Raw genomic sequence first — 27,692 nt, 5'->3', positions numbered from 1 at the left:
TTTCATTCTCTACGAAACATATGAAACATATCAAATGTTTAAACATGGGACGGGGGATAAAAACCTGGAAAAGTAAATTGTTACTAAAAAGAAACTAAAGAAAAAAATTCAATTAATTTGGTTAATTGGCAGCAGATCAGTAACATGATTGGGTATAATAAGTATTAAAGGTAAAGAGTATCTTACAGTGAGAGAGTCTCTCAAAAGTAAAGGTGGGCAGAGGTTTACTAAATGTCAAAAAAACTGTGTCTAAATATTGTGGAACAATTTAAAAGTAATGTTCCCAAAAATCAAATTGAGTGGAATTCCACAGGTTTTCATATATTATAATTATATTTTATATATTATTATCATATTAGTTTTTTTTTTTTTTTTAAGAGCTATTTGAGTTATTTTGACAGGCGATAGGTATGCTTTTGATTTACTGTTTCCACAGAACTTCTAGGTATGTAACTTTAAGCTGTTACATGGTGGTTGCTATAGTGTTCCTGGTGATTCCTAGGGTGTTGCTAAGGTTTGAATAAGCAAGAAATCTACAGTAACCACTCTTTGCATCTCTGGTAAGCAGAAGAGTGTCTATCTTACCAGATAGTTAGGAGGATGTGCTACAGCTGCAAAAAAAAAAACAACCAACAACAACAACAACATTTCAAAGTCGCTAAGTTTAAAATTTTCCCCATTTTGATGTTTGGTATGAACATTAAATAAAGCTCACAATCTGTGATTGAAAAGAGAGCTCAAAGATCAGAACTCTTATTGTGTCAGTGTGAATCTAAGAATTTTTAACACAAAGTCTCCAAACAAATATGTAAATTCAGCTACAACAGTATTAAAAAGATATATGCTGAATTCAAGGAAGCATCTGGGCCTGCTGCATTCACCTATCAATATTTTATGTTTTCATTTTTGTTGCTATGGTAACCTCTTTCCTTAGCCACTTCTTGTCTTGCAATTTGCAAGAAGATCTTATCAAATCTGTGTGATCTAAAATTATGAAGGTGTGTTCCACAATTTGTGGTTTCACGTGTAACACAAATTAAAACAAAACTTAATAATGCTTTTGAGACATGCAGAGTTTTCACGGCATAAAACCAAAGCACTTGGTAAGCAAATGAATTGTAAATGATTTACTTATGTAAGAAAGAATCATGTCTTTTTAAAATAATGATTGTTACCCATCTAAGTGTAAAAAAGACCTCATAAATAAATTAATGATTTGTGCAAACAAATCTAAAATTGTTTCACTGAAAGGAGCCATGTTAAATATTTATAAGCCATACAGCATTTATAGAGATTCCCTGGTTCATCAGATTCATAATGACTGATTTTTCTTTTTTTTTTTTTTTTTACAATATTTTTTTTTTCAATGTATTAATTACATTTTATAACCATGGCACAAACTTGGTATTAGATACAGTGGAACCTCGGAGCGAAAGTGAGCATTATAAGCCAGCATGCACTTTGCGCTGCCACAAACAAACCAAGGAAAGGTATCCCTGGCATAAATCCACAAAATCCCATCTTGTGAGGGTGCCTCATGCATGAGCAGGTCTTGGAGGGAGGACACACTGTCTTCCTCAAGTTTAGACTTGGGAGGCTGCCTTGTCAGTTTCGAGCTGGAATATGACTTAGGGGACTGCCTTGTCAGCCTCGGGCATGAGCAAATCTTCGAAGGAACATATGCTGTCTACTTCAAACTCAGATTAATCTTGTGAGTTCATTGAGTTGGGAGCCTGCCATGTCAGGCTCAGGCTGGAGCATAACTTAGGAAGGTGTCTCTGGCTGGAGCATGGGAGACCGCTTCGTTGTCCTTGGGCTGGAGTATGACTTAAGAAGGCACCCCGGGCTGGAGCATAACCTGCGAGACCACCTCATTGACCTCAGGCTGGAACATGACTTTGGAGACACCTTCCTTAACAGACATGTTAGTCGGTCTACTAAGCACCGCTGCTGAGATCGCCAGGACAACTTCAGTGGGGTTGGCAACCATATCAGTCACAGAAGTTGGCTTAGCTGGGACCACGAGATTGGCCTCAGGGCAGAGCTGGGCACGGGCCTTGGCTGTCTTTACCTAGTAAAAATGAGTTCAGGCTCAGGCTTTATCATTCTGTGCTTACCTGCTAAATCCATGATATTCCAAAGTGACCTGTCATGTAAGGCATTAAATACACAATATTGGAAAATGGATAGAAGTGCAGAGAAATAAAAACAGCAAAAAGATTACAAAAGGGCTGACAAAAACATAAACATACTCCAGGTGTGGGCCGAGTGTTCAGCAATCATCAATAAGAGGGCAAAACTATGAAAAAGAATAAAAAAACAGAAATAATATAAAAAATAAAACAGGAAACATGAACAATAAAACTATAAACAAACCGGTTCAGTAATCACAGTGGAACTTAGCGAAATACTAATAAAGTAAACACTGACAAGCAGTATTTGTGTATTTAAGCACAAACTAATCAAAGGTAAATTAAAAACAGCTGAGAACAATGGGACACTTAAGGGTAATGACAAACGACAAGACAAGGGCAAAGACATGAATGAAAACAAAGAACACGGCACAAACAGCAATGCAGAAGTAAATATTAGAGCTAGGTGTTTCTGGTCTGCAGTGGTCACTATCTATAAAAAGTGGCCCAAGAAGGAAACAGTGGTACAACAGCAACAGAGTCAAGGCTTACTGATGCACGTGGGGAATGAAGGCTGACCTGCATGGTCGAAAACAACAGATGAGCTACTGTAGCTCAAATTGCTAAAGAAGTAAATGCTGTAATGCTTAATGGGTCAGAACTGTTTTGGAGCAAAATAGGGACCAACATAATATTAGACAGGTGATCATAATTAAAAGCCTGATTGGTGGCCATTAAGTTATGCCTGGTCAATGTATAACTAATCATGTTTTAGTGGTAGATTTAATAACCAGCTGAATATCCAATGTATCCATAAATGAGTTTTGGCTCTTACAATTGTTTTTGCCAACAATAATAATAGGCAAACGTTTACATAAAAATAGCTGAAATATCAAAGGATAAGTTAAGAGTGGCTTTATTAACTATACATTAACTACACCACCACAAAAAACTATCCTATTGTTGCCTAATATCATTTTGAATAAGGTTTACAGATGACTGTGTTCACAAAATGGACTAATTTACAAGAAAAAAAGAGTTGTACTGTTGCTAATGTAGTGCAATCAACAGATGGGAGGCCACATTTTCTTATTCCTGGAATGTTTCTGGGTTAAAAGCAAACACTTGTGCTTAAATGCACTTGTCTAGATGCTATTTTAAAAAATTTATCTCAGACACCAGTACACAAAACATGTCTGGCAACCACATAGGCATGAATGTCTCTAGGTTATGTATGTAACCCTATTTCCCTGATGGAACGAGACGCTGTGTCGAAACGCTTTCCGGGTGAAGTGAGCTGTGACCCCGAAAGGAGCAGGGAGACCAGAGTTCTTATAAGATGATTTGATGGTATCAACAATCCACCTGCTCAGAGTCTGCTTATTAGCAACGAGGACTCTCTTGGGCAGACCGTAGGCGGCGAGCAGCTCATCTGTCTTCCTCCAATGACTCGTCTTGTGGACATAGGTGTCCAGTGTGTGCACCGGACAGAGCCGGTTCATTTTTTCCTGGTGTGGGGCCTGGAACGCAGGAGGATAGAATGCCTGTAATCTTACGGGTCGTGGGACGACCGAGGGCACCTTCAGGATGTAACTCGCACGGGGGTACAGGAAGGCACTAGCAATACATAGGGTAAAATCCAGGATGGAGGGGGCCACAGAAAGGGCCTGCAAGTCCCCTACTCTGTTGATAAAGCAGATGGCCAACTAAAACCATCTGATGGAAAGGTGCCTCCAAGATGCCTCGGCTAAAGGCTCAAAGGAGATGGCCAGGTCCCACCCAGGCACTCTAGGTCATACCGGGGGCCTTAGCCTCCGGGTGCCATGAAGAAAATGCGTTACCATAGGGTATCTGCCCAGAGATTGCCTGGCTAAGGGGGCATGATAAGCCAAAATGGCAGACGCATAGACGTTCAGGGTGGACGGAGTCAACTTCTTGACAAACTGTCACTGGAGGAAATCCAGCACTGAGCTAACCGGACAGTGGACTGGATCCAGCTGGTGATGCTCACGGTACGAGCAGAACAGACGGCACCTGGCGGCATAGGACCTCCAAGTGGAGGGAACTCTGGAGTGGAGAATGTTCTCTACCACCACGGTGGAGAGACCCTCAGGGGCCACAGCCTGGCGGGGTGAAATATGGCACCCCCCTAGCTGGGAAAGGAGATCCCTCCTCAGAGGATGTACAGCATGCCAAGTGGAATAACACTGGACGCAGCTGCCATAAGCCCTAGCAGTTTCTGAAACTGCTTGACAGTGACCTTCCTTGATGGCCGTAAGGATGGCCTCAATGCGGGCAGAGAAAAGCTGCGCATGCAAAGTAGTTGAATCCCATATGACACCGAGAACCGAGGTGGTTCTCTGTAATGGAGAAAACACACTCTTCCCGGCTTTTAGCCAAAACCACATAACCTTCATGTGGGCAAGAACGACATCTCGATGCCGGACCACCAAATGCTCTGATTGAGCTAAGATCAAACAATCGTCGATGTAGTTGAGGATGCGGATGCCCTGAGACCTGAGGGGAAACAGAACTGCATCCACACATTTTGTGAGGGTATGGCACGAGAGGGCAAGGCCAAATGGAAGAACCCGATATTGGTAAGCTTTGCCCTGAAAGCGAACCTAAGGAACTTCCTGTAAGAAGGTAGGATGGATACATGGATACATGAAAGTATGCATCCTTTAAATCTACCGTGACAAACCAGTCCTCGGATGTGATTTGAAGCATGACCTGCTTGAGGGTCAGCATCTTGAACCTAAGTCTCATTAAAGAGCAGTTCAGATGACGTAGATCTAAGATACACCAGATACAGCGGTGCGGCATGCCGCTTCACAGCTGAATCCCCAGAAGGTCCCGTGTCAGGACCGTTTCGCCTGTTGAAGACGACAGTCCTCATATCTGTCACCTCACGAGTCTTGGACGGCGAGCGCCGCACAGAAAACCTCATAGGGGAGAGCGAGTCGCGATGCTGCAGTGGTCTCTTTAGTGGCTCTGGGAACCAGATCTGCTGTATGGCGAAGCTTATTAAAATAACCGCCCAGGGCACCTCCCACATCCAACTCATGCAGCAGGTCAGCTTGATATGCCTGCAACACCGCCATGGTGTGCAGGGACACAGTGGCTTGACCTGCGAAGCATAGGCTTTACCAACGAGTGCCAATGTATTGCGTATGGGCTTCGTGGGTAGTGGACCCAGCATCGCCTCATACCCGTGTTCTTTCCACCCTATAATGTGGGAATACACAGCGGAACTAGGGGTGAAGGGGCGGGCTAAAAATCTATTATCATAATCTATTACCTGGACACCATCTTAGAAGAAAGCACTTTCAGCTCATGAGCTTGGCAACAACCTCCGTAAGCTACTCAACCTTGGTATCGTTGAGCCCCGAACTCCCTTTGAGAACCGATTTATCATGCTTCGCTCCTAAGCAAGTGACACACAAGCTGTGCGTACCCCCCCTATAATATAGTGGGGGCAAGGAGGAGTGCACAGCCGGAATGTGTGCTTCACTCTTTTGGTTGCTTGCTGTTTATACTTTCTAATCGTGATGTCACCCCGCCGGTGACGGGCAGCATCAAATCTTTGACTGATTACACACATTATTTCGGAGCGTAAATACTCGGCGTGTTCCCAAAGCGTTTCGACGCAGCTCGAGTTATTACATACATCTTGGATTTCATTGGGCCACACAAAAGATCCTTAGATAATTCCATAGCCAGATTCCTTATTCCCAATTTAATTTCGGAAAAGGACCTGCTATATTTAGGTAGTTAAGTAAAATAGAATGTCATGAATAGCATACAGTGAAATGAAGAGGGAAAATTGACAGAAAATGAAAAAAGAAAATGTGAAAATGTTGTGTCTGCCCAAAAAGAGATTTGTCATGTATAATAACACTTAAAGTCTAAAAATCTTATTTATATTTAGCAGGGCTATGTTTTTCTGTGCTTTGTTTGTGAGGCCCATGCAAAGTCTTTTTCAATGTAAATACCCCACATCTCTATTTCTTCTTCCTTGTGTTTTATTGATTACTGCTTATTTGGGAAAAAGAAAAAGATCTTTGCAGTGTCATTTAATGTAATTTAATGCACACATAGAGCAAAAAAATATATAGAATTTCCAATATTAGCCTCAGAATATAGAAATAGTTTACACTCCATAGTGATAACTTACATGACAGCTTCAGCACCTGTATTTCCAACAATGCTCTACAATAATAAATAATTCTATAAATAAACCAATACATTTCATCAAGTGAACAAATCATTACAACATTGAATACAGCATACATAAAGCATTTAAGTTTACAGTGTCTTTGATAATACTGAAAAGAAACCATTCTACCATTTTGTAATTTTTTTTTGGCTTCTTTAAAAAGTCATTTGACATTCAGTGGTCAGTGATGTAAACTGATGGAAAAGCTCACTCCTTGTTTCTGACTCACCATACCACGAGGTAGCGAACCAAGATGCTGGGTACACTTAAAACATTCAAGAATATCAGAGGTATGGTTGACAGATGACTGCAAGAATACTAAGACTCATGCTAATACTTCATTGTATGCACCGATAAATATAACACTGAATGCACTATATTTTTTACTTTCTTTACAAATTGCGCTAGAGCATAAAACTGCCATGAAACAATGCAATACTTATATTTTTCTCTTTTCGTTACAAGACAAACAGAAAAAAAAATGCATTTTAAATAATCATTTGTCTTTAACAGTTAAGTCTCTGTTTTGTATGTTTAAATGGAATGTGGTTAACTGGAAGGTAATATGTTAAAAATAATGTGATTCATGCTCCATCCAGGTCACACAAGCTTTAACTTTAACAGAGTTTATAATCTATTTAAGGCAATGTAGTCCCATTGAAATGAATACCAAATGCTGTAAATACTCTAAAATATCTCTTTAGTGTCACCACCAAATAAAAGGAATGTTTAGAAAAAAAAAAAATCAGCTAAAAGATGACATTAATACCAAATCTGCACAAGACAAAAAGTGAGCCCCTTTGTCCCTAAGAGTAGATGTGTCACTGATTTTGACCCCACCCTCAGTCCTTGTTCCTCCCATTCCTCCACCCCTAGACAGTGCTAGAGAACGGTGATCTGAGTGAGCTCTGAATTAGAGTGTCCTGTCCCTGGATTTGGTGGCTGTTCCGGGCTGACCAGGGGCAGCTCCACGCCTAGTCATGCAGCATTACTGTTTGCCTCTGTAGTTTTGCAGTTGTAGGCAACATCTCGTGCCACGCTGTGCATGCGGCCCGACTGCTGCTGTGCATCCAGGCTGAAAGGTGACGGTGGTTGGCAGAACTCACGGAAGCAGCGCTTAAAGTTCTCATCCAGAAAAGCATAGAGTACTGGGTTTAGGCTGCTGTTGACATAACCAAGTGCAATGCAGAAGTGCATGAGCACCACAGTATGCACACTGCCCAGATTTACACCCAGTGACTGTGCAAGCGCCATGATCTGGATGGGCGTCCAACACACAACAAATGCTGCAACCACCACCAGCACCATACGTGTGATGCGACGCAGGTTGCGATCCTTCTCCTTGGAACCAGACAAAATACGCACATTACGCAGGCGCTTCACCATCAGGCTATAACACACACTAATAATGGCCACTGGGATCAGGAAGGAGAGCAGAAACACGCACGTGCCGAACACTGGATCCCAATAGCTGCGAGGGTCTGGCAGAACCAAGATGCACTCAATGCCTGTAAGCATATAACAGGATATTTAATGAAGTGTTTCAGGATATGACTAGCTTACATTCATGTAATACTAAATTAAAATAATTATTGAGCAAGAACAAGACTCAATTTTGCAACACTGAATATCTGTCCATATATGTCTTTAACTTCTTCATAGTACTGGATTCCTGGATTCTTTAGAGGGCTGTCTAGGATTGTTTTTACACACATCTTCATCTTCTTACTTTACCCTTCTGCTCATAGCCAAACCAACATCATCTTTGTTTATTGATGATTTTTCCAAATGCATATTAAAACTTTTGATAACAGAATTTAGAAAAAAAAGAAAGATTTAGTGGGCCTTAAATGGTGTATGGATTGGAGAGAGCTCACACTGAGTACTTAATTTGATCACTAAATAACCACACAATGAAAAAAATGGGCTTTATTTCTGAAGTAAAGTACAAATTATATCTGATTTAGCAATCAATTGTGTGGGCATGGTCAGCTAATGCAATATAAAAGCATCTTTGTGTATAACAGTTTCAGGGTATTGTGTTGCAGCATATGTTATATAAAATTAAAAAGGCAAAAAACAAAAAAAAGTTTCTGCAACAGTTAGACCCCCTGGAAAATCAAAAATCACTATAAGATTTGAAAGATCAGCGTGAGTGGTCAAATGCAATAAACTACATATGCATGGAAATTAAGAATGAAACGCCAGCATAGTATGAGGTGTGGAGCAATCACAAGCCACCTCATCAGCTTTAATGGACCTTGTCACAATTCTCTGGGATTTTACTTGTGAGCCAAACATCATTTAAAACCAAAAGCATCATCATAATATTTACATGGAATCACTTTCATCCTGGATAAGACCCCTCCTATCAGAATAGAAATTTAGGTGTGGAGGCAGGGGTGTGGTCGAGCACCAATTTGTGAATCTATAAAGGCAAAACTAGTGCAAGAGAGGTAGTTGAGCATATGTGTGTTTTAGTAAACATGAGGAAGTAAAAAAAAGGTTGTCACAAGACTGCCTCCAGTGTCCTCATTTGTGGTTCACTCATAAATTGTCACAGTAGGATAAAGCATATCAGTCAGAATAGCATTGCTTTGATTTGCAGACTTTTTCATCTAATGTGAGCAAACTATGCTAAAAATGCTACCCACATCACCACAGAATTTCCATTTTTTTCTTTCATTTATCACCTGTTTGTACATGTCCTCTTTCTTTCAAATACCTATGCGCCAAGAGGTGTAAAGTAGTAATCATGTCTCTGACATTTTGTTGCCCTACTGTTAAGTAAACTGCAAACAGTCTTGTGAGTCAAGTTTGTGCTATACCACTCTATCAATACCGTTAAAAAAGTTTAACTTGTATTTTGTTTTCAGAATTTCACTGTTGCTTAAATTCTATAAAATCACATAAATAAATATATATGCAAACCATCATAAACTAAGGGAACTTCTGAATTTTATGAAATAAGAGTAGGCAAAAGCTGAAGATGTAATTTTAATACTTTTCTGAGAGGAAAATTATGATTTTAAAAAATTAGGGTTAAAAATTCTAGTAATAATTCTTGGAAAAAGAAAAATCAATCTATCAGAAATTCAGATTTGCATTAAACACTTCAGAGCATGCTTTCTAGGTGCTTATAAAAAGCAAACAAGAAATGGAGAGAAAGTATGCCTTCCCTTCTACCCAGACAGCCCAGGCAGTTTTGTTCAATTGGGATCCTGGCCACAGATTCACATTTACAATCTCAAGACAATAAGACAAACACTTTTCAGTTAAACTACTATGGAGTTATTTAGCAATATTTTTGATCTAAAAATACCCACCAAATTTTGCACAATAGATTTCTTATTTTCCCCAAAGCATTAAAAGCATTTCAGGTTCTGCTGATGTGGGTTTCATTCTATTTGTCTGATTTATTCTTTTGCAAGAAATACAGGGCTCAGAGAAGTTTTTCATGTTTTTAATTGGTTGGTTTTTGCTTGTGTTTGGTACAATTGTTTGCACTATTTTTCAGCAAATTTTACTGCATTTGCATCAACCTCACTTTTCCAATTATTAAATGACAATTCATTAAAAAAAAAAAGAAATTATTGACTACTTATGCTGGTGAACACAGTATTGATCTATTTTTATTTGTCAGAAAACACTGTTGTAGAAAAAATTCTATATTTAGCAATAATTAATGAAGAGAAAATCTGATTTGAAAATGAATTTTACTAGCACTTTCTTTAGGATTTGTTGTCACAAGTATAGTTAATTGGTTTTCACATGCCTTGTAATCTATTTGGGCTGTTACTACATAAACTATAATTGCTTAAACATGACATTTTGAAATTGATGTGCTTATGCACTAATTAACACCACTATATACTTTTTTACATTTTTACAAAAACATGATTTTAATGAAAACAACAGAACACTTTGATTGTTAAAATACTTTGAGTAAGACAGTCAGCCAAATGCTGTAAATATATATATATATTTTCAATATATATACAGTGAGGAAAATAAGTATTTGAACACCCTGCTATTTTGCAAGTTCTCCCACTTAGAAATCATGGAGGGGTCTGAAATTGTCATTGTAGGTGCATGTCCACTGTGAGAGACATAACCAAAAAAAAAAAATCACAATGTATTTGTTTGTATGATACAGCTGCAAATAAGTATTTGAACACCTGAGAAAGTCAATGTTAATATTTGGTACAGTAGCCTTTGTTTGCAATTACAGAAGTCAAACGTTTCCTGTAGTTTTTCACCAGGTTTGCACACACTGCAGGAGGGATTTTGGCCCACTCCTCCACACAGATCTTCTCTAGATCAGTCAGGTTTCTGGCCTGTCGCTGAGAAACACAGCGTTTGAGCTCCCTCCAAAGATTCTCTATTGGGTTTGGGTCTGGAGACTGGCTAGGCCATGCCAGAACCTTGATATTCTTCTTACAGAGCCACTTCTTGGTTATCCTGGCTGTGTGCTTCGGGTCATTGTCATGTTGGAAGACCCAGCCCCGACCCATCTTCAATGCTCTAACTGAGGGAAGGAGGTTGTTTCCCAAAATCTCGCAATACATGGCCCCGGTCATCCTCTCCTTAATACAGTGCAGTCGCCCTGTCCCATGTGCAGAAAAACACCCCCAAAGCATGATGCTGCCACCCCCATGCTTCACAGTAGGGATGGTGTTCTTGGGATGGTACTCATCATTCTTCTTCCTCCAAACACGTTTAGTGGAATTATGACCCAAAAGTTCTATTTTGGTCTCATCTGACCACATGACTTTCTCCCATGACTCCTCTGGATCATCCAAATGGTCATTGGCAAACTTAAGACATGCCTGGACATGTGCTGGTTTAAGCAGGGGAACCTTCCGTGCCATGCATGATTTCAAACCATGGCGTCTTAGTGTATTACCAACAGTAACCTTGGAAGCGGTGGTCCCAGCTCTTTTCAAGTCATTGACCAGCTCCTCCCGTGTAGTTCTGGGCTGATTTCTCACCTTCCTTAGGATCATTGAGACCCCACAAGGTGAGATCTTGCATGGAGCCCCAGTCCGAGGAGATTGACAGTCATGTTTAGCTTCTTCCATTTTCTAATGATTGCTCCAACAGTGGACCTTTTTCACCAAGCTGCTTGGCAATTTCCCGTAGCCCTTTCCAGCCTTGTGGAGGTGTACAATTTTGTCTCTAGTGTCTTTGGACAGCTCTTTGGTCTTGGCCATGTTAGTAGTTGAATTCTTACTGATTGTATGGGGTGGACAGGTGTCTTTATGCAGCTAACGACCTCAAACAGGTGCATCTAATTTAGGATAATAAATGTAGTGGAGGCAGACATTTTAAAGGCAGACTAACAGGTCTTTGAGGGTCAGAATTCTAGCTGATAGACAGGTGTTCAAATACTTATTTGCAGCTGTATCATACAAATAAATAGTTTAAAAATCATATATTGTGATTTCTGGATTTTTTTTTTTGGGTTATGTCTCTCACAGTGGACATGCACCTACGATGACAATTTCAGACCCCTCCATGATTTCTAAGTGGGAGAACTTGCAAAATAGCAGGGTGTTCAAATACTTATTTTTCTCACTCTATATATTACGGTGGCAGGCGGTCAGGGCCAACAAAGCCTTCGCTGCTGGCCTAAACAATATCAGACGCACTGACCTACATTTACACCCTAAATTCTAATATTTGTTCCATGAAATTGTATCAATTTATTCCCAACAGTTTATTCTCTTCATTTTGTATTGTTTCTCTTGGCTGCACTGCTTCCAGTACGTGTATGTCGATGTTACATTTTTTTTTTTTTTTTGTCCAATCAGATTTTATCCTTTATGTGCTGCCATGTCGATCTAATCTGCCCAGGGCTTGCAAAGTCTGTCCTGCTGGCCCTTTTACCATTGAGAATACCAATAGGTTTGTTTCTTTAACCAATCAGATTTCATATTCACCTTACAGGGCCAGCTATCTGGCCCAGAATAGTGCAGCATTTTTTCATCCTCTGATTGATTGGTCAGAGGGAAACTGTTACAGCCATGTTCAACTGGCAAAAACCGTCTATAGCGCTCTTCATACATAATTACATCTGAGTTAGACTTTTTTTACACATACGGAGTTAGAGTAATTGATTTGGTCTCAGACATACTTAAAAATATATTTTCAAAGAAAAGCTAGACATCGTGAGGAGAGGTCGGCCAACCCCGAAGCTAGCTAGCTTGTCTCAGTCCGGGAAAGGGTTTGTTCTCCACTTCCAGACCAGTAAATACGAGCCGTACTTATGCATCTCTGGTGAGTCGGTTGTATTTTATTTACATTTTTAATGTTTTTGTCATGTTATTAGACAAATATTGATTCTGAACTCTCCAGATGATGTACGTGGCACAGTTGTGGTGGTAGTGTAGAGGTTTGGAGTTGTCTTAACTGGGTTTCTTGCTTTAGTAAAATGGTATTCACCCTCCATATGCGAAATGCGACATGATAGTGGTGGTATTAAGTCGGGTAAGTCCCCACTGAAGGCCCAGGTACCAAATGCACGGCCCACCACTGATACATTATATAACCATACACACATATACAAACACTTACCATGGTCATCCTCAACATCTCCAAGCACCATGGCCGGCACGCCAATGGCAGAGGCCAGTAGCCACACGCATATGTTGACCACCTTGGCTTTGTGGGGCGTCCTCATATCCAGAGCTTTGACAGGATGACACACAGCCACATAGCGGTCCATGCTCATCACAGTAAGGGTGAAGACACTAGTAAACATGTTGTAGTAGTCTATGGAAACCACTGCCTTGCACAATGTGTTGCCAAAGGGCCAGAAACCTAGGAACACATCTGTGCCCTGGAAAGGTAGAGTGGCCAGAACCAGTGCGTCAGCCAAAGCCAGGTTAAAGATGTAGATATTGGTGGCTGTCTTCATCTTGGTGTACCTGATAGCAAAAGAGAAAGATTAAGATTGAAAGTGTGAACAAGAAATATACAGGTTCAATTCAAAATATTTTAGAAAATATTATGAGAATTCATGTTAACTTGGATTATTACTTTTTCTAGCATATTGGGCCTTAATTATTATTATTTTAGTTAAGGTGTATGTGGAAATTTTTGTGTAATTCAAAGCAACATTTAGAAAAGTGTTAGAAATGCAAAAATATGCTGATCACCCATGAAATGCAAGTGTTAAACTGACACAGGTAACAGAATATAGTGACACCCACAAAACATAACCCCAGTAAGCACACAATAGGAAATGTAAAATGCTGCTGTACAGTAAAGGAAAGGAAAATTTAGACAAAAAAACAAATATTTGTACTATGGCAATAAAAATTCTTATTATAATAGCAATAATAAAGTAAAAAAAAATCTAGAGATAAAATTGAGTGACAAGACAAATTATGTGAATTAAAACCATTACACCAGACATTAAACATTAAAACCTCTGGCAAGAGACATACAGTACAGACCAAAAGTTTGGACACACCTTCTCATTCAAAGAGTTTTCTTTATTTTCATGACTATGAAAATTGTAGATTCACACTGAAGGCATCAAAACTATGAATTAACACGTGGAATTATATATGGAATTATATACATAATAAAAAAGTGTGAAACAACTGAAAAATGTCTCATTCTAGGTTCTTCAAAGTAGCCACCTTTTGCTTTGATTACTGCTTTGCACACTCTTGGCATTCTCTTGATGAGCTTCAAGAGGTAGTCACCTGAAATGGTCTTCCAACAGTCTTGAAGGAGTTCCCTGAGAGATGCTTGGCACTTGTTGGCCCTTTTGCCTTCACTCTGCGGTGCAGCTCACCCCTAAACCATCTCGATTGGGTTCAGGTCCGGTGACTGTGGAGGCCAGGTCATCTGGCGCAGCACCCCATCACGCTCCTTCTTGGTCAAATAGCCCTTGATGCCTTCAGTGTGACTCTACAATTTTCATAGTCATGAAAATAAAGAAAACTCTTTGAATGAGAAGGTGTGTCCAAACTTTTGGTCTGTACTGTAAATAAAATCAGTATTCTCATTGCAATCGTACCTGTCAAGAGCTGGGATTGATTAGACAACAAGTTATAAGCATAGCTAGTGTTTTAGTTTGACATACTGTACACTATATGGACTGTATAATATAATACACTATATGTATTGGAAAACCTGACAATTATACCGACAGGGACTGTAATGATATTGCATTCTAAATACATAGACTAATCATATAGTCTTTAATATGGAGTTGGACACTTTGCAGCTATAACAGCTTCCACTTTTCTGGAAAGCTTTTCCACAACATTTTTTTTTAAATGTGTCTATAAATGTGTTAGCTAAACAATGCTTTACTGTTTCTTCCTAAAACAACTTAAGTTACCATCAAGACCCATTGTGTCCCTTTATTACCAAAAAGGTCAGGCCTTAAAAAAAACCAGACTGACTGAAACACACAAAGATACAGAAAAAAAATATTACAATACAATAAATGATTTGTTTTAATATATTATACAGGGTTATTAAAAAAAAAAAATGAACCAAAATCATGACGCATTGCTTCAGTTCTCTAAGCATTGTCATGGAATGAGTCAGTGACCATTTGAAAGAGAAGTTATCTAAGTTGATTGAAGTATAATATAGATTATAATATATATAGTATAATACTAAAGTATATTACTTGTGACTTGGCTGGAGTTTTGTATTACTTTTCCTTAATAAAATATTGCATAATGAAATCTGTTCATTCTTTTTTAATAACCCTGTATATGATATATTTTTTATTGTAAATATGAATGTTTATACCATACAAATATGAATACGGAATCACTGGGACTTGGCACAAAAGCTTACTTCTGGTAAAACAAGCAAAAAATAAATTCCATTCCAATGAGACAGAAAATGTAAATTCTTTCATTAATTGCTTGAGTTTCAAATGTTTTTTAGAAATGAATGTCATATTAACTGGATTATGTGCTTAGTATAATATATCCCTTGGATAATTAGAATGCTTAGCATCATAATTTGCCTTAAGATTTTTCTGAATTCATGGTAAGGATAGCATCATTTAGGAAGGAGTAACTGAAAAAGATTGTAAGGGTCAAGATTTCATTAGAGTCAACAATTAACAAGCTAACTCTATTTCATAAACCAGTTGCCTGGAAAGTCGGCTTTCATTTCCATGTCATTTCCTGGACTGACTCTATTTGGCATCAGTCCTTTTGAGTTCTTTGTGTTTGGGGCTGTTTTATGCTGTGGCAGGTGAATGCTGAGGAACCTAATTATTATAATGAGGAGCTTTCTTTGATTATATCCTCATACATGTTTTATTGTTTCCATCATTTTTTCTCGCCTTTCTTTTTTAGCTCACACTCTTTCTTCTTAGGGAAGTATGGGAGTGTATTTCAAAAGACACCATTAGCTATGTATAGGCAAATTTAAAGCTTCTTTATTAAACAATGTGACAGACTAGGAAAAAATGTAGAATGCTAATCTGTTACTGTCTAGAATTCTCCATACTACTGGCTGCTCTATTCTGCAGTATTTACTTATTCAGATTTATAGAACTTCTTATCATATACTGTATAGATACTATATTTTATCAACACAAAAATAATCATATTACATTAATTAATGCCAATCTAAAATGTAAAACTGAATTTTTAATTCTCTGATATGAAATATAATCATTTGAATATTGCACAGTAACATATTTAATCAGATTGATTATTCGTTCATCAAACAATAACAATGTTTGTAAACGTGAACCAAATACAGAACCATTACCAGAACACCCCTCTGTCTGTCTATAAAACATTCCCACCATGCTTCTTGCGTATCTACAGATACATGAATGTGTGGGCTGGTCTCAGGTCATTAGCTGCAGCTAAAGAGGGAACAAGAGGGGAAAAGCTGGTGAAAGAGGATATGAGATCTGAATGAGCTACTGGGGTTATAATAATGAACCAAGCTGTGCCCAGAGAAACCTAATCTGCAAAATAAACAACAAAAGCACAAGGAATCAATCTAAGTAAAGGTCTTTCAATCCAATTTGTCTGTAAAAAAATAAATTAAAAAAATTACAAATTCATAAAATTAAAAATATACACCTGTAAACTCATGTAGTTATTTAATCAGCAGATCATGTGACAGCCATACAATGCTAAATGTCATCTTAATGTTATTCAAACAAGAGAAGAAGGAAAAAGTTTTATTTCTGTGACTTTGGTCATTGTATGGTTGTTGGTACCCCAGAGTTATAGATTTCAGAAACTGCTGAGAATTTTACACAAAACAAGATCTAGAGATTACACAGAATGCTGTAATATACTGTACTTAAAAAAATAAAAAACATTGAGTGAGCAACAGCGTAGTGAGAATTTTCTTTTTTTTAGCTGACAGTAAGTATATAACTTATCACTTGTCACAGTCACTTGTTATAGCAATTATAAGCAGAAGTTTATCTTGGTTGCATGCACTAAACTCCGAAGTGTATTGACTACAAATACAGAAGATCACAGGTGGTTCCACCCCTACTTCAAATCTGTCCAGTTTTAATGATTTGATTGCCAAAATAACCTTAGGCCTTAGATTTCTTTTCCTGGATAAGAGGAATGAAACCCAATGTGGTCTTCTATTATTGTTCCTGTAGGCTGAAATTTTATGCATGCTTTTCTGCTCAGCATTACTGTAAAGAGTGAAATCATTCCTGGCAGATACAAACAATATCATTTCCATCCAACTGCAACCCTCCATTCATTGGTTTCATATGAGATTTAAAACATTGATGAAACAAAATTGATGAAACCATACTCTGCATCAACCTCCCACTGAGACTCTGGCACTGTTCAGTGAAAAAGGAAGTCATGCATATGGTGATAGAAGGTATTTCCCCTGTCTGTCTGAGTAGTTGGATCATTGGATGAATGCAAACAAGAATAAAGACCTATAACTTCATTAAGCACCTGAATTAGTACTTTGTTAAGTAGTTTATTTTTGTTTTATGTTTTCACTAACCTTTAAAACAGTTTTGTTATATTGATGGTACATTAATGAGTCATTTGGGCACTCATACCAGTCCTGAAGCACTCATACCAGTGGCAGGGTTAATGAGCCGATCCCCTGAGGGCACAGAGGAGGGCGGGCACCGAAAAGGATGGGCACCGTGCACTGAGGATCTCTTAGCCGAAGCCCTTTTCTTAAAGATGACGCTCCTCAGATCCGTAAGTTCCTTGGGCTTTGGCCTGGAACGTCGTCCAGGGTTCCCAGTTTCTGGGGGAGCACGAATAGCGACACTGTCTTTAAATTTCACTTGTGCTAACCTAGAGCTGGGGCACATTGAAATTCTTTTTTAACATATCCCAGCTTGTAACGAAGCTGAAGACAGAGATCATACAGCACCCTTAGAGCAGAGAGAGTTGAGGGCCTTGCTCAAGGTCAATAGTGAAAGCTTATAGCTTGAACCCCAAACTTCCAATCCGTAACCTGGCAATACAGACTCTTAACCATAGAGCTACCACTTCCCCTAAATGACAAGGTATTCCTGTAGAGATTCTACTACAAACAGTTCTCTGGCTGGACAGGCACTGCACCCTGCCTATAGATTCTTAAAGAAAGAGATATGATTTAGTGAACTGAAACTGAGCTTTTGTGGGTTGAGTTTGGCATTTACCTGTTCAAAAGCACTCTAGGTTTTTGTGATCAGTGAAGCTAACAAATGGGTGTGTGTGTCCAGTGAATGATGACACTCCTCCAGCAGTTTCCTGTTACCGAATTTATAATTTTATTCTGCAACTGATAATTTGCTTGAAAAAAAGACAAATAACTAACTAACATACAAATAACATACTCTGGGTTAAATGAGCCTTGACTCAGCATGGTACTGGCTGTAGTAGCCTGACTCTCTGACTAAGGGAGGAACCACCTCGATGGCCCCTTTCCTAAAGAGGGTGCACACTTCCTGTAAAGCCGAAGTCGCTTTCAACTGCCTGGTAGGCAATACCGGAGCCTTCAGCGATGCACCTGGGGAGATATAGCCAGCTAGCGTCTCTTCGACCCTGGGCATCTCCCCATAGCTGCACTTCTTAAACCCAACTATGTCTGCGTACAGAAAAGTTTGCGAGGAAAAGGCTCGGGCTGCATATGGGGTCTCCCAAGACCTTGGTCAGGAAAAAACGGTAGACTCTGGCGTGGAGGCTGTGACGCTGGACGCAGGAAACGCTCATCCAACTTGCTGGGAACTCAGCTTGCTGCTTTTCACCTGGCCAAGCTAACTATGGCTTGGACACAGCTCGTGTCATTACCTCCCGGAGTTTCTTGAACAGCACAGGCTGTGAGGAGGCCGTGAGCTCGCTATCTTCCAAAATTTCTCCCTCCTCGGAGGAAGAAACCCAGAGCTCTGCGTCGCACGCGTCAGGAGAAGAAAATGCCAGAGCGAGTGCTTTCCTCGAGGAAAGGACTTATCCGTCTCCATGCCTTCTGCTAGCTTGGCCTGCGAGCCCCACGACCTTCAGCGCTGCTTTGCCTCGGCAAAAGCGGGACCTGAGCCGCAGGGATGATCACTCTCCTCTAAGAGTGCTCCCCGGGAGTGGAGAGCGTGTATAGCCATCTTGAGAGCCGTTTGAGCATCGGATGATGTCACGACCTGCCTATTGGCCGGATTTCACACGTGATTCAGAGCGTGGACAACGTGAGGCGTTCACAAAGCGTTTCAGCGCAGCTCAAGTTCCTGAAAGGGAACTAATATTGTGAATTTCAACACCCAACGACTATTTACTCTCTATATGCTTTTGGAAGAGGTATACTTATTTGACATTAAAGGGGGACATGACTGCATTATGTATGTATGTATGTATGTATGTATGTATTTATTTATTTATTTATTTATTTATTTATTTATTTATTTTTCTTAACTGTTGTTTGTTTTTTGTTTACACAGTTTTTTGAGGATCACAGGATTTTTATTTGTGCGCAAATAAATAAAAACATAAAACTAAAAGGAGTGTAAACTTTGCCCCATGATGGTAACAGAAGCACAAATATACATCATATTCTAAATAAATATTCAACAAAGATTTGTTAATAGAGTCTAATGCATTTTCTATTTTGAAACATTAGTAGGGTGTAACTAACCTTTAACACTGTTTAAATACAATTTTTAGAATTACATCAAAGGGCTTTCTGTGAAATTTTGAAAACACAGTGACAGTTAACATGGTCTAAAGATACCACTGTTACTAATGTCGTTTGGTATCTGCACATAAACAGCTGTGAACACTGAATACAATGCTTGAATGCCAAACAGTATACTGTATGCATGGACTCACGTTCTCTCACACACACGGGCTAACAGCCATCTATGAGCAAGAAGTGAACATTATAGGGCTGTGTTCTAGGTCCAGTGAATGGCAAAGGGGGAATTATCCTTGCAGAAATAAATCTGTAACCCCCATAAAATGGCATCTGAGGGTTCATTAGTGCAAATAGTTGTGATATCCTGGTGAGAGCAGCAGCAATATGAGCTCTTGTACATCAGCCATTTATGGATGCAACAGATGCACCATTATTATCTCTGGCAGAAACCTTCATAAATCCACAAACATCATTTCAGACATAAAACCATGAAGCTGTCAATTAAAAAGAAATAAATGCACTACCCTGCATGAGCTAAGTAATTAGCCATGTTTAAGGTTTGCTGAAGCTGTTTCTGTTGCCACTTGCATTTTCCACTTCAGCTGTTTACAGGAGGCATGTTTTGTTTTCACATCTTCTACTTTCTTTGTAGTGCAAGATTTGCCATCTGGCTCTGGCACATGTTGTAACATAAACAGTTTTCTGTTGTGTCCATTCATAGAAGTGCAATACACAACAAAACATCAGAATTTGTGTAATTACAGTACATTCTTTATTACCTTTAAGCATAAACAGCAATAAAGTTGGCCTACACAAAAGTAAATATTTGCAAATATTTTGGTTGGTTTAAACAAGTAAACTACAGTAGTAACTATTAGTAAACATTGACCTGAGTATGCAAACAGAAATAAAATGTTTTATCTGCAGCTGTTTTTTAAAATGAGTGTTAGATTAATATCATGTTATTGATTAAATTGCAATTATGGCCTTATTGAATATTTTAGCTTAATTCATCAAATAAATAACATTGTAATAAACAGACAAACAATTCTATTTACTGGTTTTAATGAATAACTGACAAAATTGTATTCCTTTAAATGTGGACATACTGTGAAAACAAAGAACCAGCTTAATGATCTCTGGCTCACCCTCAAGTTTCATGCAACGAGTCTTTCCTTACAAAACAGCAATGAAATGTACCTATTAACGCTTGCTAAGTAGAAGCATTATTAACTGCTCATATTGCAAAGCCTGTCCATACTGCTTATGCACCATACTCCATCAATAATCTTATGTAACCACTGGTACTAAGCCTGCCCCACAGTCATTCTACAGACACCACCCCCACCCCTGCCTTCCACTTAATTGGCAGCAGGCAGTTTGATAACCGAGGGATCACCGGATGTGCAGAACAGATCCTCATCTATACAGGAGGCAAGACTGCGATCAAAGCTAGGTCACAATAAGCAACTGCTCCCATAACTCTTGCTACAACAGAAATAGTTTCTTTTGTTTTTCTTTAAGTAGCTAAGTAAAAAAAACACCATTATGTTTTTAATCATCATAACAAGCATACAAAGCCAGGTCCATAATATTTGGATAATGACAAAAAGTATATTTTACAGTATAGTACAGTTGAAATAAAGTGCATTTTTTTTACTTTACATATGTGATCCCCTTTTTTAAAGGACCATATGGCTGCTCTGCTTTTCCATGTCACTTGCATTTTGGATCAGCTGCTGTTAATGCTTTATATTAGTATTGTTGTTTATATTATTGGTATTATTATTATTATTATTATTATTATTATATCAGCATCATTATTATTACTGGGTTGTGTTTCTAGCAGCACAGTAGTAATAGTACAGAAAATACTTACAATGAGTGACAGTATGCATAAGCTTATATTGTAAATGCACCATATGAAACATTTAACAAAGACACTTATAGTTGTATTAATTAATGTTTTTTTAATAGTAAACAAAATAAACCAACAAATAATCAAAATCTGCATAAACTATTGTATAACCCATCAATGATTAGCTCAGTTGTTGACTGACTATTGTTGTTTAACATAGCCAATATGAACCAAGGTTTTTAATACAATAAATCCCTGACCAAAATGAGTTTCAAGACTACATAAATAACTTATGCTGTGACTGTTAAATCGGATCATATAATTTAAGCATCTGTGCCTCTCTATTATGAAAGAAAAAAAACTACAGAATAGCCGCTCTTTATCCAGAAAGCTGTGGTGATATTGGATATGCAGTATCATGAGTTACATATCACATTCTATATTGATTTCAAAATATTGCTACACACACATAGTATATATATATATATAGTTTAAAGTATATAAGTTTAAAACCTTAAGACAAGCTGATCACAGTTTTAGTCATAGCTTCTTCTATTAAGACAGTCCTATTATATTTATTATATATTTTAACAACTGTTAGGAAACTTCATTCTACATTAGCTTTTGTATTTAAATATATTGCAGTTACTGAAATTAAATAAGTAAATATTGCTATAAATGAGTGAATATATAACTTCATAATAAAATATCTTGAATATCATCATTAGCTTTAGTAACTGTCAGGGTAACAGTGGATCCTAAACCTAATCTGGGCACCTGCTACAATAACATACATGTTTAAGTGAAAACCTGTTAATGTTCAAACCTAGTTCAAGTGAAGAAAATGATTAATTTGTGTGGCTCCAACTTCGTGGTAATTCGGTTTGGGGAAGAACAACATATAGATGAAAAAGTCAGGTACCACAGTACTTATAGTGTATTTCAATCAATATGCATTAATCAGTTAATTTATTAAGAATTACTGCTTAAGTACAGTAAACCAAATACCTGTCTTTCAGACATATCCTAAATAAGTCACGATTAAAATCAAACAAATCAACCAAAATTTTGTTGATTTGTTGACACTTGTTTCATGCAAGTATTAATGACACCCAAGGTTCACTGAATTGACCAATCATCAAGCCAGCAATGATATTTGCATTTTTAAACACTCCAGTGTTGTGTAATACTCCAATTGGTTTAAAAGTAAAAAATTATAAAAAGTCATCCACATATAATCACTGGGCCTCATTGATAAAACGTTTGAAAATATATGAGTGCAAATTCTAAATATATAGCATGTAAAAAGGACCTTCCCAAGAACTCTCCTTGGGACTAGCAAATACTAGTTAAAAGTATATGTAAATGAATTTCAATTCACAATTACATAATAAGCAAAAAAGAATGTCATAACATAGGTGAGAATGAGAATTTTAAAATGTTGACACAAAAAAAAAACAAGAAAAGGAAAATATTTGGATGCAAATTTAAGTTTTAATGGCTAAGGTTTACTCAAAAATATAACTTTCTTTTCAAGGGTACACGGTGGTGTATCAGGTCCCAAAAGGATTTGCAGCAAAAATATCTATATTAATATAGATATAAATATATATTATATCTATATAAATATAGATATTTTTGCTGCAAATCCTTTTGGGACCTGATACACCACCGTACTATAAATAATGTTATATATTTGAGTAAACTTTAGCCATTAAAACTTAAATTAATTAATTAATTTATATATATATATATATATATATATATATATATATATATATATATATATATATATATATATATATATATATACACATACATTTCCTTATATATATATATATATATATATATATATATATATATATATATATATATATATATATATATATATATATATATATATCAATAATATTAGGGCTTTTATTTGATGTAAATATTAAATCAGGATTAATTGCATGATTGTCACAAGTTGACTCCTGATTAATCGCAACTTACTTGCATATCTGTTGTAAATGCACCTTTTATCAAATTTTATTACTTCAATGAACATGGGCATGGACAAATATGGATACTTTATGCAAATGTATGTTTATTTTTAGTGATTTTTTTAAACAGAAATGTGTGCTGCATTAACTGCATATTAATGAAATTAGTGCCATTAAAATAAATGAGCGTTAACAAGTTATGAATCGTTAATTTTGACAGCCCTAATGTGTGTGTGTGTGTGTGTGTGTGTGTGTGTGTGTGTGTGTGTGTATATATATATATATATATATATATATATATATATATATATATATATATATATATATATATATTTTTTTTTTTTTTATTGTTTATCAAAATATTGCACAAATTGAAGGATATGCTATTGTCAGGCATACTCTTCTGCAGTCAATGCATTACCAGCATAATTGGTGAAACCTATGTATAGTTCCCAATGGTGATAATAATTGTGTCCCTCTTGCAACGAGTCATCATACTCTACAAATAAATCTCGACTGTCTCTAAAAAGATGTACTCTGCACAGAGCTGCCAAGCAAAATCACTATATAAGGTGGATATTAAATATTTGTACAAATAAATAGATCATTATTTACTATTTAACAATTTGTTCACCATTTACACATGATTGGCAGCAGGTGTAAAATTGTTTAATACCAACTAACATTATGGAAATACACTTTTGTGAAAATTATTTGTCAAACCGGCTATAGGAAGCTTTACCTTAGTAATGTGTTCAGCTCAGGTTTAATAAATAAGGCCTTACTTTTCAAAGAGGAGCCTTTTCTGTGGTTTTCACTTTTTCTTTGTATGTAATGAGCATACTACACAGTTAACATCCTGCATTTGCCAATGAATGGACTTGTACCGTCTTCTCACACACTTCAAGTATGTTTACATGAATGTGCCTATAGTAAAAAAGTATACTGATCAATTATGTACTGTTTAAGGTTATTTTTTTTTCTTTGTATACAAACAAAGGCATGATTGTGATTTAGTATTGAAAAATAAATGTCTGGTAAGCATGCATTACAGGGAACCTAACAATAGCTACAGCTTAATTCATTATGGTGCTAAAAAAAACAGTTTATATAGTTTTTTTAAGTATGTAGATTCTTTTTAACTAGCAAATATGTATTTACAGTTGAACCAGAACCTTACATGAAGTGTCAACTCAGGCATTTGCACATGTCAAATACTATGACTGTGTAACAGGTTGTAAGCAGCCCTGATTGTAAGCAGACTTAACTGTAACTCATTGAAATCCATCATAAGAACCCTACAAATGTCCATGTTTGCTAGGCAAAATCCACGAGTCCTTTTGATATTAGAAAATGCAGTGACCTTATATAGCATTTTCACTTCTCAGTGTCTGAATTATATGAGTATCAATAAAAGTAACAAATACACACCTAAGACAACTTTACTGACTGCATACAAAAGGACCAATGCCTGTATTTGCACATATTTCAGGGCAGTATAAAGAGGTAACAGCTTTCAACCAGACAAATGTTGAGTAGGTGGGGGTAGGGGGAAATCAGGCTGTCTGCAGATGAATCATTTATATCCCATTGATAACCACACAAAATGAGTCAACTTATTATTACTTTTGCACTAAATAGCAGTAAACATGTTCCAGTGAAATATAATATGGTGTGTAGGCATGTCCAGTTTGTAACTACTGAAAAATAATTCTTAAGGAAGAAGTAACAGAAGAAGAGACAGGCAGAGAGAGTAAACACAGCTAAAATTGGGACAAGTGCATCACACAAAAAACACAGTTTGTGTTCTCTCTAGAAATCAGCATATAAATTATAGTGAGAAATAAAAAAGATCTGACAAGGCCTAGTTGGAAACAAAGGAGATCACTACCTCTAGTCCAACACAAGTTGTTATTTTTTAAGATAACAGAAGTACATAAACATAAATATACACACACACACACACACACACACATATACACAAATACTATGACTGTGTGACAGGTTGTAAGCAGCAGGTATATATGTGTGTGTATATATATATATATATATATATATATATATATATATATATATATATATACACACACGTGTGTGTTTTCTCATCATACTTCTGTTATTTAAAAAATTATATATATATATATATATATATATATATATATATATATATATATATATATATATATATATATATATATATATATATATATATATATATATATATATATATATATAATTTTGAGGAGAAAAACAAACTGACTTATCACCTGGCAAACATAGTATGCCAGTTTCACCAGCTTGGCCTGTGTTTTGAAAGCTGGTAGCAGGTAAGTCCATGCTGGATGTTTTTGTTTTTGCTCAGTAGGGTTAGTATTTGTGGCTTGCATTCCTAATCCAACAACATGAATTCTTCACACAAATTCTCAGTAAGTCCATATGGGATCGTTTCAACAATTGTTTTGTCAACTATTATTATTTTTCCCCAAAACAATTAGCTATGTGGATACCCAGATGAGCTTACCTGATAATGACATACATCACCAAGCAGTTTCCTACGAGTCCCACCATGCACACAATCATGTAGACCAGTGCGATGGTGATCCTCACGCTGCGGGGAAACAGGTCGTCCGCGTCGCTGAACTCACTGAAGTTGTTTTGGAATAGCGACTCGTTATAAAGGTGAAAATGCCTCGGATCCCCAAAGACCAGTGACTCGTTTAAGTTCTCCATTTGGGGACGTCTGTGGGTTCAGAGCGCAACAAGAAACAGATGATATAGTCCTTACCATACATGCGGTTTCATTTTAGCTTAGTGTAAACAGTCGTTCTGAAGGCTAAGGCATTGGGTGGTTTATAAAAGGCGTCCATAGGCTGAACGGTACTGCAATACATGAAAATGCAAATACACCTCAACTAACCACAATCACATACACACCAAACCGATGCAAAGAACCACCTCTGAGATCGCTTTCTAGAGGAATGTCGCTGCACTGAGACGTTTTAATGGCACGATACATACCGTCAAGCAGGAAGAGATGTTTAAATCCGTGTGATCTGTCGAATACGACTACACATACGTCTGCTCATGCGGATGCATCTGAATCCAAAATGGGATGGTTCACTGGATAAAGGTAGCTGAGATCATTCACTCAACCTCATGCGGTTTTCAGCAGCCTGTTTTTCCGAAGAGCAATTTAGAGGAAAGCAATTCCGAGAGTACTGAATACGGCTCAAGGATGAGAGCAGCAGTATGTGTGTGTGTGTGTGTGTGTGTGCGTGCTTGTTTTTCACCCTCTTTCTCGCGAAAGGCAACGAGTACCAAGGGGAAGGGGAGGTGCGTTAATGGGTTTTTGCTTCTTCTTGCGAATCTCCAGTCGCACCTCGAATCTGCAGTCAGCATCTCTCTCTCTCTCTCTCTCTCTCTCTCTCTCTTTTTACATAGGTTTTATTTGTTTGTTAATTTGTCAGGCCTTTAATGATTAATTTTAGAACGCATACCTACTTGTTCCTCAAAGTTACATTGGGCTTTGTGTCTTGTCTCGTGTTGTCTTGTGTTGTATGTCTGCACTGTCTGTCTGTACTGTGTTTCGTCTGCACTGTTTGCACTAGGTTGCACTCAATGCACTTTAGGTAGCTTGTGTTGTGTTGTAGCTCTATGTTGTTGTTTAGTGTAGCACCAGGGTTCAGGAGGAACGTTGTCTTGTTTTTACTGTGTACTGTGTACCACTGTGTATAGTAGAAATGACAATAAAAGCCTCTCGAATCTTGAAAAAAAAAAAAATGCATTGGCACTGATAACAGAGTACCTCATCCTCCGTTCAACCAACGTGCTGACAACCTGCCACATGTCTCAAAAATGTCTCTTAGTCTATTTACCTATTTCATGGGATCCTGACATTGCATACATTGCAGATCGGCCTCATAGAGAAAGCAAGCACAGGGAACCTTGCAATGTGCAGCCATTCAAAGCAGATCATCTAGAGACACTTCTTTTCAATACTTAGCAGTATACTCAACCTGCTGCATTAATTTATATAAACCTGAAACTGGGATTCCTGATGGAGATGCTACAGGAGTGCGCACGCTTAGCTGTAATAGATATAGGTGACAAACATACAATCAACAAGTCAAGAATGACAACAATCAGCCATAACATTAAAACCACTTACATGTAAAGTGAATAACATTGATTATATAATAACAGAAGTAACTGTAAGTCAAGTGAACAAGCAATTTTCAGAAGTTGATGATTTGGTAGCAAAAACAATGCGCAAGCATAAGGAACTGAGCAAGGTTGTGATGGCTAGATGAATGGGCCAGAGTGTCTGAAAAATAACAAGTCCGTGTTTTTTTTTTTTAGTTTGCAGTGGTTAATGTATACCAAAAGTGGTC

At 37.5% G+C, this 27,692-nt stretch overlaps 1 protein-coding gene across 1 annotated transcript; it reads right to left on the bottom strand.

The window, feature by feature from the left end:
• Positions 1-6,199: 6,199 nt before the first annotated feature.
• Positions 6,200-26,687, bottom strand: oprl1 (opiate receptor-like 1). Its single transcript, XM_046868935.1, has 4 exons — positions 26,320-26,687; positions 25,823-26,041; positions 12,928-13,280; positions 6,200-7,859 (listed from the first exon to the last, which is right to left on the bottom strand). The coding sequence occupies exons 2-4, from the start codon at positions 26,029-26,031 to the stop codon at positions 7,330-7,332; spliced, it is 1,092 nt and encodes a 363-aa protein (XP_046724891.1). The 5' UTR covers positions 26,032-26,041; positions 26,320-26,687; the 3' UTR covers positions 6,200-7,329.
• Positions 26,688-27,692: the final 1,005 nt, after the last annotated feature.

Source organism: Silurus meridionalis, chromosome 16 (genome assembly GCF_014805685.1).
Source record: "Silurus meridionalis isolate SWU-2019-XX chromosome 16, ASM1480568v1, whole genome shotgun sequence".
NCBI classification, from domain to species: Eukaryota; Metazoa; Chordata; class Actinopteri; order Siluriformes; family Siluridae; genus Silurus; species Silurus meridionalis.
This window is presented reverse-complemented; position numbering and strand designations above follow the sequence as displayed.